The following is a 13,142-nucleotide window of genomic DNA, read 5'->3' as shown; positions in this document are numbered from 1 at the left end:
GGGGAGAAAAATAAAACGATGGGTAAGAGATGGAGTGAAAGAGAATAACTTTTTGTTTGAGTGAGGGATTCAGATAGAATAGAATGGATGAGACAATGAAAAGAGGAAAATGAGAAAAAATATATTAGGGTTAAATAGATAGTAAATGAGAGAAAAATAACCAAAAAAAATTGTGACCAAATTTGCTTGATTTGTAATTGTAACATTCCATCACAAATCGGTCACAAAGTTGAAATAAATAAATAAATAAATAAATTTATTTGTGACCGAATATTAGTCATAAATTTGCAACCGGATAAACATGACTCTTGTTCTTCATTTTTTGAAGTGTCTAGTTCGGTTATACCTTGATAATCTGGGCTCACTCTCTGTCTTACTATGGGATAGTCTTGTGTGCCCAGAGGGGAGACTTCAATATAAAATCATTAACTCATAATAATATCTAGAGCATAAAAAATTTCTACCAAGCAAGTTGGCTTCATCAATTATTATTATCTAGGTTTAGTTTCATGAGTCAAGGAGGGATACCTTACCATACCATTATTTTCTCACGGTATTGTATAGAGATTAATTAAAGATTTCTACCAAACCAGCTGGCTTGATGGCTTCATCAAATTGATTTAATTATAGGAAAGGAAAAAAAAAAATCTAAGGGTAAGTCGTTAATTCATATCCAAATATAGAAAACATTAGGATAATTGATGGGCTCCTCTCCCTCTCCCTCTCCCTTTCCCTTTCCCTCCTCTGTGTCTTCTTTCTCTCATTTGAGAAGATCAAAACCATTGGACGGGAGGTTATTGAATTGACTGAGCAATCATAGAAAAACGTATTTGCTTCATTCTTTACCAGCAACTTAAGAAAGCTGCACGGATAATCTTAGTCTATGTTGAAGAGTGCAAGTTTCTTTCATATATATTAAATTCGAGAACAGGTTACAGAGAATGGGGAACTAAAACCATGGTAGAGTAGACCCGACAAGCATATCTCTTAGGAAAAGGTTTTCGATCGGAAGTGGTTAAAACCTAGTTTCTAGGAAATTGACATCCTAATAGTTTAGTCTTTCACTTGAATTGATTGGATCACGTTTTTTATTTTTGTGTGTTAATCATTCAACCAGACATTTTTTTTTTCTTTTGTCAAACCTACAACAAATCCCAGAGCCCGTTTGGTAATGAAATTGTTTGGTATTATAGTAATGATGGTTTTTCAAAGTAGTTTTTGTTTAAAAATACATTAAATTAATATATTTTTTATTTTTAAAATTTTATTTTTAGTCTCCAAACGTCCAAACAGTATGAAAATAAAAAAAATTAATTTAAAATAAAAAATTATTTTTTAAAAACATTTTGAAAACATAAAAAGATATTTTTTAATTTTTAGAAAATGCTGTTGAATCTGATTCTTGTATTTTTCTACCAGTGCCATAAATCGCCATTAGAAGTCAGTATCTTGCTCAAAAAGTCCTTTTTGTACCAAAGTGTGTGATAAATTAACTAAATAATTGCTTGGACATAATGCACTACTTGGAGAGTTAAGTTTTTGTTTTTATGTATATTTATAATTCAATCAACGCAGAAAAAGCCATTAAAGGCCATATGCAGGTCGGGGATGAATTAAGGTGGTTGAACTTGGCTTTTTTTGTATGTTTAGCCTGCCGGATGATTAATTAGTAGTTCATCAACAAATTAATTTGATAATCTTCTCTCTGTAGTAAACTCATGAGAAAATTTACTTAAATATTAGTTCAGTGCTCGATGGACCAATTAAGATCTAAATTAAATCTACAAGGTTATTATTGATTTTGTTCCTATGCTATCTTACCATTTGGATCGAACATGAGCCTCACCCTCTCTGCATGCTATTAATTAATTTCTCCATAAATATATCTCTAATTTATTGGTCTCAGTGGGACCTTGATACTGAAGGCTCCCAGATTTCAGGGCTGTCCTAATTAACCTGCTTGACCTCTTCTATGTGAAAACAAACTGAGCTTTGTTAAAGAAATACAACAATTACGTCAGTAATAAACCAAAATATGCACATAGTGCTCGAGCAGTTGATGGTTTAACTTGAGAAGAACATATACTCGCATTATATTATTTTCTTGGGCTGGTGGTTTCGGCGAAGATTAAGCCTTAGTCGCCGTTCTCGAGTTGCTTACTGAAATTAAAAAAATCGCGCCATGACCTCGGCTTGATGAGGCATGGATCTCTAGTTTTTAATTAGCACTCTAAATTCTACTGTTATAGGCATGACCTCGATACACTGATCAATAACAGAAAGTGCCACGATATTTCAAAAAATGTAAGCGGGTCATGATATATATGTAGTGTGTGGGAACTTAAGATAGCTACAGGATTTCGAGTCTTTATCGATTGCATGACTGAGATAAAGGTGAAAGGAGAAGTTGCCTACGAAATCTACAAAGTGGGTGGCATTCCTTTTAAATATGATAAAAGTATAGTGGCAAATTGGTAATCAAGACTCTTTATATACGCCATCGAACAATGCCCAAGAAATTAACCCCACCACACCTACAGACCTCGAGAAAAATGGTTAGCTCTCCATCCTATCTAAGAAACTTGCACCCTCTTCAAGTTTTCTCTAAAAAGCCACCATCTTCTACCTTAAGCTCCATGAAGATCAAAACCCTTATCCACACCCTTATCATCTCACACGTGTGCCGCATCGTTCGAGCTCTATCCAAAGCAAAATCCGTTGTCATTGAGATTCTTAAAGAGAACCAACATTTGCACTTCTTCATTTCCCCTACGAAGAACTCAAAAAAGAAGCAGATGCATCAGAAGATATTCCTTGGCTCATTTAGGCTACACTATAACTGGTGCTCTTCACATGTGCTACCAGTGCCAGAACCAGTTCTTGATGGGTTCTCTTCTTCCCATTTCTACTATGACTCTACGTGGAACTCGATAATTACAAATGAGCAGTGCGAGGACAACACGGAGTCTCAGCTTTCAGGGTACCTTCATTGGCTAGACGAGAAAGTTGACGATGTGGGTTCTAATGGTATCGAGAAAGATATCAATCGGCTAGCAGATTTGTTCATTGCAAACTGCCACGAAAAGTTTATATTGGAGAAGCAAGAGTCCTACAGGAGATTCCAAGAAATGATGGCTAGAAGCATGTGAATGTAGGGGTCTTTTTGTTTCTTGTTGTAGTTCTTCTTTTGCTTTCCCATTCTTCTATGCTGGAACATTGGTGGGGTGAGGAAAGTACATAATGGCCATATTGGGGTGCAAGGGGTTTTTCTTTTTGGTTTCTTCTTTCTTCCTTCTGATATTGTGCTTTATTTTGAAATGGTGGAGGCCTAGAGAGTTGTACATGATATGGAGAAGGGGAGGGGGAGGGGGTAATTGTGAAATTTCTGATCGCTTGAAAGTATATGATAATGCTGACAACTTTCAGGTTGCAGGGGTGAAAGTGTGTTTCGTTTAATCTATCGTTGCAATAATTTTACTGATTTTTTCTTTTATTTTTGGAATTTCCATGTCGGATCTCAATAGACATAATTTCCATTGTCCTCGTATCATGGGATTGCACATTGAGCTTGGAAAGGGATTATGTTCTTGAAATTTAGTGTAGGCTCCAGCATCCAACCCTTTAATTTAACATAAAATCCAACAACGGATTTTGAGTTATACGATAAAAATAGTGCTCTTGTGATTTTAAATCCCCACTCCTTGGAAGCTCCGTTCATCTCAAAGGTTTAAATATGAGATTTTCTCGTGGAATTAAATCCCTAAACCATAAGAGTCGAAGCATATGTTTAAAGTTCTTTGTGGGGTAACCATTAGAGTCGAAGCATATGCTTAAAGTTCTTTGTGGGGTGAAAAAAGTGTCCAGAGTACTCTATAGTCATTTAGTGACACAGATGTGCTACAGTTTAGTAAGGTATACTCCTACCAACTTATATTTTCTGAATCCTTGTGCGATGTTAAGACTTTAATGCGTTCTGGCTACAAAAATTTTCTTAAGAAAAAAATAAGAGGAAATTTGTAAATTCAGGTTAAATTAAGTCTTATCATTCCATAAAATAAAGAATTTGTTTACGATGAAGTTATTTTGTATACTCGGAGCTAAGCGAATATATTTCCACAAGCTTTTTTTTAGGATTATAATCGTGATAGTAGCCAATGACTATTTGAGAAGCATTTTTCATAAAAGGGTTTAATTTCTATAGTGATGCATGCATCCTGGAGAAAAGTTAAAAACTGTTGGAACCTAATTGTCGCCAATAATATAGTGGGTGATTGTTCATTTTGACTTGAAACTATAAATTTCATGTTCATCTTGAACAGGTCGTGCATTTCTAATCAATTAGTTCATTTTATCAAGAATTGCAGCAACCTCTTATGCACGACGTCAAGCCATCAAATCCTCTTGGTGACGTGCGTAGTTTTAAGTATAATTACACAGCATAACGAAAAAGAAAATACTAACAGATTAGAGTAAAACTGCGGGACTCGATTGAGAAATGTATCATACTTGAGAAACCTAGTTGAGAAACTCGTCATTAGCATGGGAAACCGACTAAGAATTGATGGGATTAGGGAGTAAATGGAGAGTTTTTCCCTCTCAAACTTCAATATATGAAGACATGGCATCTCAAACAGGCCTATATATAATTATTAAATTAGGTTTGGTTGACGAAGTGACTGATGATCTATCGATTCGAAAACCACCCCGGGCCAGGGCTTGTTTGCTTGCTTGCCCAGGACTCCAAGCTGCTGCTTATAGTTATCATCTTAAAAGTCAAAGTAAACACGCTTATCCAGTTCCATTAGTCATGAAAGTGATGGTTAAGTTTTTTAACCACAAGTATGTCTCCTGCCATGGCAGATGTGCGGTTAACATGTCACTTTATGATCTCAGATCTGTAGGGGTAACTATCTGCGTTGATCATCGTGCCAGATCATTTTGCAGTGCTGAGCTTAGCCTTGTTTTGGGCAGGGTCAATCTCTTGGGCTCCCCTCTCTTCCTGTTTTAGCCTTCACTGTGATCTAATTAAGGTATATATTAACACAGCATGTCCAAGTGGAGCCAAATGTGATACTTTACAGAATCTAGTACAAGATAATTAATTAAGACTAAAACAAATAATAAAGAAAGACCTCAGTGATGACTTCCAAATTATTAAGTTTACTGATGATGATTTTTAAACGTGTATTTGTCTACTAAACGTGACAGTTGTGATTGTGCAAAAGCATAATGGATTTTGTTTTTTCCATATCTTTTGACTATTAAACGTGTATTTGTTAACTCATATATTGCCAAGAATTCATCTACTCCCAACAGCACACTGAATTTCATAGCTGCTGATGCCTTGGATACTTGAATGTTTATTCGTTGCCCACTATAGAATTTCATGGAAGTTGGTTCTTCTACGTAGCAGCTAGCATCTCCCCTTGGAGATGCTCTCACTGCTAAATTTGTATGCCAGACAGTGAGATTCCTTATTCAAATTGCTTTATAAGCCCATAGTCACAAAATGATGACAGCATAAATCGAGCTTACTTCAGTTTTTAAAGAAAGGACATGAGTGAAAGATTAGAATAAAAGATAGTCAGGGGTAATAAATTAACAGGGAAACTTTCAATTTCATCCCAAAACAAAAAAAAAAATTATCAATGGATTTCACTACTGTTCTATACATTTCTCTATTATATTATTTTGTCCATGTTTATTAGCATTTACTGTCAAGTTGTCTTCAAGACGATGCCTTTTTTATGCATCAGATGTGGACGATGGACCTAATTGAGAAACATCAGAGACCCTGCTGATAAATCTTTTATTTTGACCCTGGTTTAATTATAGGTTTCTCCGGCATAAATTAATCTAGGTAGCTAAATAGGTACCACCCCAGTACATAAAGGGAAAATCTTGATGAATCTTGTATGATCATCCAAGAACATGCAAATGACAAGAGCGCAGGGTACCTGACGTTAAATAAGCTACCGATGCAAATACATCCTCAAACACACATCCCCATGACATAGATTCTACCTAACTGCGTGCTTACCTTGCAAGTTGTAAATTAATAAGTTTTTTTTTTTAAAAGAATTGATGATGATCCATAAACTTAGGTCAATGCGGCAGGGGTCTTTAATTACTATGAGTAGAGGTAGCAAGACTAGACAAGCCAGGACCGGTCTATAAGCTTTTGTTTATGGAGTTTTTAATTAGCGAAGCAGGGTTAGGCATCAATAATGTTTTCTTTTCAACCTCCTGTAAGTTTCTTTATTGCGAAACTTCCTTTGCTGCTTTAAGGTGAGGGAAAGAGATACGATGGGGGTATGGATAGGCAAGCTTTTAGGCTTTAGCAGATCAAAATCGGTTCCCTTGGTCTCTTTCTTTTCTTGTTTATAAACCACCTTTTCAAAAAAATAAAAAAAGTTGATGCCTAATTAATTTTATTTATGTAATTAGTTTTTTATTTCACTTTACAATTAATTTTTCAAAGACTATACTTTTCATTCGGAACTTTGAGGACAAATAATATTTTACATTCTCGAAAGTTGACGAAAAAAATCAATAAATATATCTATTTTTTTACAAAACTTCTATTATATTTTAAATAATAATTAAAAAGCTTTTAAAACCTAAAAAAATTGCCACCATGTTTCTTGTGAATTAAATGCAACAATTTCTACCATGACTTGACCAAATCCAAGCGAAAGTTTCTTCCCATTAATTGCCTGCCCCACATGTTCAGAACACAATAAATTCAACTCTCATTCAAATTAACCAGGAAAACTGGCAGGGAAGAGAAGTTTGTGGGTAACCAACTTTTGCAGTTAAAGTTAAAATGGGAAGGATGTGTTTAGTATCTTGTTAGTTTCTGTGGTTGTATTTTAAAAAAGATATTTTATAAAAAATATTTTTAATTGAGGTTAATTTGATATTTATATATATTTAGTTAAAATTATAATTGAAATTAAAATTAAATAAAAAATTGTTTAATGTATTTAATTAAGTATGTTTTTTAAATTGAGGTTATAAGATAATTAAAAAATATATATTAATATTAATAGTTTTTAATTTAAATATTATAGATTTAACTACCATTATTAAATCATTAAATAAATAATATTTTATATCAAATACTTTTTCTGATTTCATTAACTTATCTATAATTTTATTGTGTATAAAATTCATCTGATAATGACTATAATTTTAAATTGAGATTTTTTGAACATACAATAAAATAAAGTAAAATATCATCAGAAATAAAATTAAAATTGCAATCAAATTTTATAAATGTTACATAATCATACAATATTCTTATAATTTATATAGTGTTATTAAATAATATTAAATATTACTTTTTTGAGTAAAAATAATTTTTTTAATATAAATAATTATAATTATAAAGTGAAATTCAGCAGTAATGTTTACGTGAACAGTACAGAGATGAATTATCCAAGTTGTCAAACATAAAAAGTAGTTCTTAACTGTTTTATAAGAACAGGTATTTCAATAAAAAAATATATATCTCACACAAACCATCGATTGCATTTTAATGTTATCAAATATAGTGTTTATATGATAGCTTTAATCAACTTTTAGAATTAAAATTAAAGTGTGGTTATGTATATTTTAATTGTTTAGATTTTGAATTTATTTTTTAAAAATTATCAGTTTGAGTGTTATAAATCTTAAAATTACTAAAAATTTATATGGTCGTTAATTTTTTAAATCTTAAAAAATTAATCAAGATATATATAAACTAAAATAAATATTTGTTATTAAAAAAGAAGTGTCGAGCTGCTAAACATTAAGCATGATATGCATAGGACATTAAAGGACAGTTCAGTTAATAAATTCTACAGTTATGATCTTAATTTCCAAAAGAGTTAGGCAGTGTGGATGTGAAAAGAGGGGGATTACGTTGTTGGCTGTGCTGGTTCGGTCTCAGATGAGATGCTGACATGAAAAAAGATGGCAAGTGAAGTTCTGGTCTAGTGGTGGAAAGGGTTTGTCATCTTTCTTTGTATCTGGGTTCGAATCTCATCATGCATGCTTGTCATCCTCGCGGTGCCTTACCTACTCACTGGGCTTGCAGGATGTTCAATGGGCCGTGTGGATTAGTCGTGGTGCGCGTAAGCTGCCCCGAACACCTCACGTAAATAAAAAAAAAAAAAAAGAGAAGAAGATGAATGTTGGTGCTTTTTTTATCTTTTGTTCTTTTAGATTTGTGTGGTGCTTTAATATATATATATATAAATTATTTTAGTTTTTTTATTTACGATAGAAAGTGTAGCTTTTAAAAAATTAGTTGTATAGTGAAAATGTTTGGGATTTCAGTTAGTGTGATAATCGATTGGGTAGCTACGGCTGATCTCCAACTGCTTATAGAAAATTGTTTAGTTTGTACCTGGAAGATTCATGGCACCTGAAAATAGATCGCCCGGCTCAAAACACAAGAAAAGCCTTAGAGGACATTTTGCAGTGTGTGTAAAGCATTTTTAAGAAAATTAAAATTTATTTTTATTTTAAATTAATATATTTTTAATATTTTTAAATTATTTTTATTTATTTATTTAAAAAATAATTTTTAAAAAATAAAAAATAATATTAATATTTTTTTAAAATAAAAAATATTTTAAAAAACAACCACAGTCACCTTCTCGAAAACATAATTCCACACCGAACTCATGCCTGAAAAAAAAAATATGAAAAAAATTAGTATTTGAATTCTCCTTTGGCAGTAGAAAACATCTTTACAAATGATTTTGATTTCAGCGAAGGATCGTGACATGGCGACCCATGCATGCTTTAGATTTCCAAGTTAACACTTGGAAAACAAATTATTTCTTAAGAAAATTAGACTATTTACATTGACTAATTAATTATCTTGTGAGAAACTATTTGATTCTATGAGTGTTAATTACCTTGCTCGCTAATTCAACAACGTAGTCAAGTTAGACTTCACTTGGTACATGAGCTATGGGAGTTTGCATTCCATGAATATCTGTTGGGGGGTATTTTTTTTATATACAAGAAAAGAATATGAGAAAAAATTAATGTGTTATTATTTGGATTTATATGAAAGAGACAAAACAATAAAAGGACTAAAGTGGAAAGATCAAAAAATTATGGGTGCGATTCCCCTTGCCGATCACATTAGAGATGGAGGAAGTAATGCAGAGAAGGAGAAGCAATATCCTTGCTGGCATAGTTGAAGACTAATCATTAATTCATGAAAACAACCATGTGTTGTGTTGCTAAGTGTTTTCTAGTTAAAAATATACATATATATATAGTTGTTACATGATTTGACGACAACTTCTATAAAAAACTACAATTGATCTAGGCAGAGGGATTTAATTCAAGATTTATATTAAGATGGAGCCAATTGGGAAATTTTTCTTCACAATATATATATATATATATATATATATAGCTTTTGGGGGAGTTATCATTTATGGTCGGCCTTTGTGGTAGAATGAGTGTGGAGGTTGATAGGCTGTGGTTTACCTTGTGGCGGATATCAGCAGTTTATACCATAAAACACAATTTTTCTCATGCCGCGGTTCAATTCATCTATGAACATTGACAAAATCATTCCATTTAGTAGCAGTTTAACTTAATGGAAACAGCTTCAAGCCTACCCAATTCAAAAAAAAAAAAAAACACTGATTGTAGAAATATTTATGGTTCATCTAGTATTCCTCGGGAGCTTGTGCAGAGCTTGGAAGCCGCTAATCATGTGATGCTGAGTTGACTATTGTTTCTATCACCGTTCCTGATCAGCTCACTGCAATCCCAAAAAAATGGATTAAAAAACAAAGAATCATGTGATTAGCCACGTGAATCCTAATCAATAACCAGAGTTTACATGTTCTTCGTTGCATTCTTAAACCCTCTAAATGTAATAACTCTGTTGACCTGCTATCCTTAGCGCTGTGTAATTACTCTAATCTACCTCTTACATGCCTTGCCTTTCTTTCATCTTTGCCCCCGTCTTTTCAATGGTCCACACTTTCTGGCCACCAGCTAGCCCCAGGCATAACCTTGATGAATGCCACACTTAGCTCATCTTCTAGTAAACGATATCAAATTAAAACCCGCATAAAATTGAAATAATATATATTTTTTTTAATTTTTAAAATTAGCTCATCAAAATAATTTAAAAATATAATTTCAAATAAAAAATAAAGTTTTTAAATATAAGATTTTTATCTTGTAACAAACTGATCATAAAGAGTGTTGAAACACTTAGATTCGGTATATTAAAAAAGAAGAAGATCATCCCGATGTTGAAAGTGAAAGCATGAATAAACAATCTTAGCAACAACTGGACTTCCATGGATCTTGTCAGTCAAGTTCGACAAGTTGTTGAGCATGGCAGCGCTTGTTGGCCTGCGATTAATATTAAAAAAATAAGGAAAATTCCTTAATTCTTATCCCATCCACACCAGTGATGTATGGGCAGCTAATTCTTCTCCCTCATCCTCACCAAACAAGAATAAAAAAAAAAAAACTTTGGCAAAAGAAAATTTAGTATACTTAGTTATGATAAAGAAAATTAAAGAAGAAAAGAAATTTTAGCAAAATAGGATTTCTTTAACCAAAAACTGAAAATATGATGTAATTTTAATTTATGACACAAAAAGGGAGGCTTTTTCTTACGGACTCGGCGGATTAATGTGATAACTCATTAATTTGTAAATTCAGAGCCTAGCATGGGTTGGGTCATTGGAGAAACCGAGTTGTTTTTTCAATATATATATATATATATATATATATATATCAAAAATAATTTTTAAAAAATAATTATTCTCAAACTTTTTCACCGAAGGTCGCTGCTTTTTCATTATGGAAAGCTGTGTCCACTCTTAACAGATGACCTGTCCACTCCTTAACAGATGGCCTGTCATTCGACATTTTTGGACTTTGGAGTTTACAATTGGCTCAGTTGGGTCTGTGTATGAATCCTAAGGGGGCTGGTTTCTTCTCACAGATTGGCCTAGTTATTCTGGACCATTCGCTTGGTTATAAAGGTTGGGCTTTTTCTCTCATTGGGCTTAACCAGCCTAGAGTAGAACTAAGCCTTTACAAGAAGAAAAAATATTGTAGTCTTTTGCCTTTTTAAGAAAATATCTTAAGTCCATCACAACTATCTTAATTTATTATTTAACCAAGGAAAAAAAAAAATGCAAGCTCAACAACAATGAAAGAAATTAAATTATTGTAAACTGTTCGTGGTTATGATATAAAAATATTTAATAATGTTCATCGTAGCTATAATAACTTGCAACCTTGCATGCATGCATCCATTCGAGCTATAATAACTTGCAACCTTGCATGCATCCATTCACAAAGACAACAAAATCTCGTACTAGAAAAAAAGATTTAATATGTGAATGGAAAAACACAACAGGCACTATTTATAGCACAGCTATTAAATTTGGATCAGTGTTGATTTGAAACCTATTGATTTGGTGTGTGGATTGATTTGGATAAGATAAAAAATTAAAATGAGCAAAAACTTGATTGATCCTCTGGATTGACTTGTAATTGAGGCAAAATGATAAAATCCGGTTAAGATCGAGTTTTTTTTTCAAATTTTTTTCTTATAACTAAAGACCCATCATATATATATATATATATAAAAGTTGGTTATTAATTTTTTTTAAAAGTTTATTATATAAAATTATAAGAATATTTTATTTTTTTAATATGAGATTTGAAATCTTTTAATATAATACTCTATATTCATAAGAAAAAAAAAGTTACATATTTTTTTAATATGAAATAAAAAAATCTTTTTATTTTAAATACTTCAACTTAAAAAAAAATTATTAATATAATATTTTTTTAACGTGGAATAAAATTTTTTTTAAATAATATTTTAAATTTTATTATTTATAATATGTATAATTTATATTTATATAAATTGTTTTTAATTATAATATGTATAATTTATATTTATATAAAATTTTTTTAAATTTTTTTTATATAAAATATTAAAACTTTAAATATATATTTTTTGAAATCCAAGATCTGCTTCTTAACGGGATCACCTCATGATTGGGTAAGATAACTATGGTTTATATTGCTGTAAAGACAAACCCTTGTACCTAAAAGGTTCGTGGCTAGCAATCAAACGCAATGTAAGATGACTGTTGAACGTGCGGCTCTCCCTTTCCATCTGTCCATGGCTCGCATTGTCAAGAAGCTTGCCCTGAGACAAGGTGTGTAAAGCCAAGAAATGCATTAAACTAATTTTAAAAAGCAAACTATGCATGTGGCTGCTAGGCTTTTCTTGCCCCCAGTTGCACCGGGACGCCCTTCTCCGAAGTTGAGGTCGCTTTCCATTCAATCATGGCTCTCGAAGGGGACAAATCCATTGTATAGCTAGCATTTTAAAAGATGTTGTTCTAGCTCATGAATCATAATTTCACTCTAGGTTTGATCTTCAAACTCTCGACACTAAAATCAAGGTTGTCACAAAAGATGATGGATTCTCACTTGGATTCTGATTTCTGCAGGCAAGGTCAAGCTTGCAGCTCAACCTTCCAGGGGAAATGATTCTTCCAATAAGCCATATTCGTTATTATTCATAAATTGAAGATTGAGTAATTTCTGATAGTTTTAGTCAATACTATCCATAATTTTAGATGCAGGAAAGCGCCTTTTCAATTCAATCACAAGAATCAATACCCCCTTACATCCACACCCAAAAAAGGAGAAAACTTGAAAAATATACCATTTTGTGAGCTGGTATCTCTATTTAACTCATGAATTACTGCATTTTATGATTCTATTTGATATTGCGGTCCATTTGTAATTTTTAAAATTCTTAATTTTTTAATTTCAAATTGCTTTTTTTGATAATTTTAGATTATAAAAAAATTATTTTGATAAAATTCTAAGTAAAAAATATTTTGAAAAATAATATTTACCACGTACAAGCTCAAAATAACTATTTATCCTGATCTTTTGGTGCAATTAACAAGCAGATCAAAGAAACAAAAAGACAGGAAATGCAATTCACAATTAGTAATATTTCTTGACATTAGTGTAGAGTGCGGAACAAAAGTTACATGAACACTTTAGAAACATAAAAATTGGAACTTCTAATGCTGCCTAACACTACCCTTTATCTACAGCCATTT

The 13,142-nt window shown here is 32.0% G+C and overlaps 1 protein-coding gene across 1 annotated transcript; it reads left to right on the top strand.

The window, feature by feature from the left end:
* The first annotated feature begins 2,499 nt into the window (after positions 1 to 2,499).
* LOC105131784 (uncharacterized) lies at positions 2,500 to 3,546 on the top strand. The gene has a single exon (XM_011034928.1). The coding sequence runs from the start codon at positions 2,508 to 2,510 to the stop codon at positions 3,147 to 3,149; it is 642 nt and encodes a 213-aa protein (XP_011033230.1). The 5' UTR covers positions 2,500 to 2,507; the 3' UTR covers positions 3,150 to 3,546.
* The last annotated feature ends 9,596 nt before the right edge of the window (positions 3,547 to 13,142 follow it).

Source organism: Populus euphratica, unplaced genomic scaffold (assembly GCF_000495115.2).
Source record: "Populus euphratica unplaced genomic scaffold, PopEup_1.0 scaffold101.1, whole genome shotgun sequence".
NCBI lineage: Eukaryota > Viridiplantae > Streptophyta > Magnoliopsida > Malpighiales > Salicaceae > Populus > Populus euphratica.
This window is presented reverse-complemented; position numbering and strand designations above follow the sequence as displayed.

Excerpts from the sequence above, each read along its gene's own strand:
- LOC105131784 (XM_011034928.1), top strand. The coding sequence starts at position 2,508 with ATGCCCAAGAAATTAACCCCACCACACCTACAGACCTCGAGAAAAATG.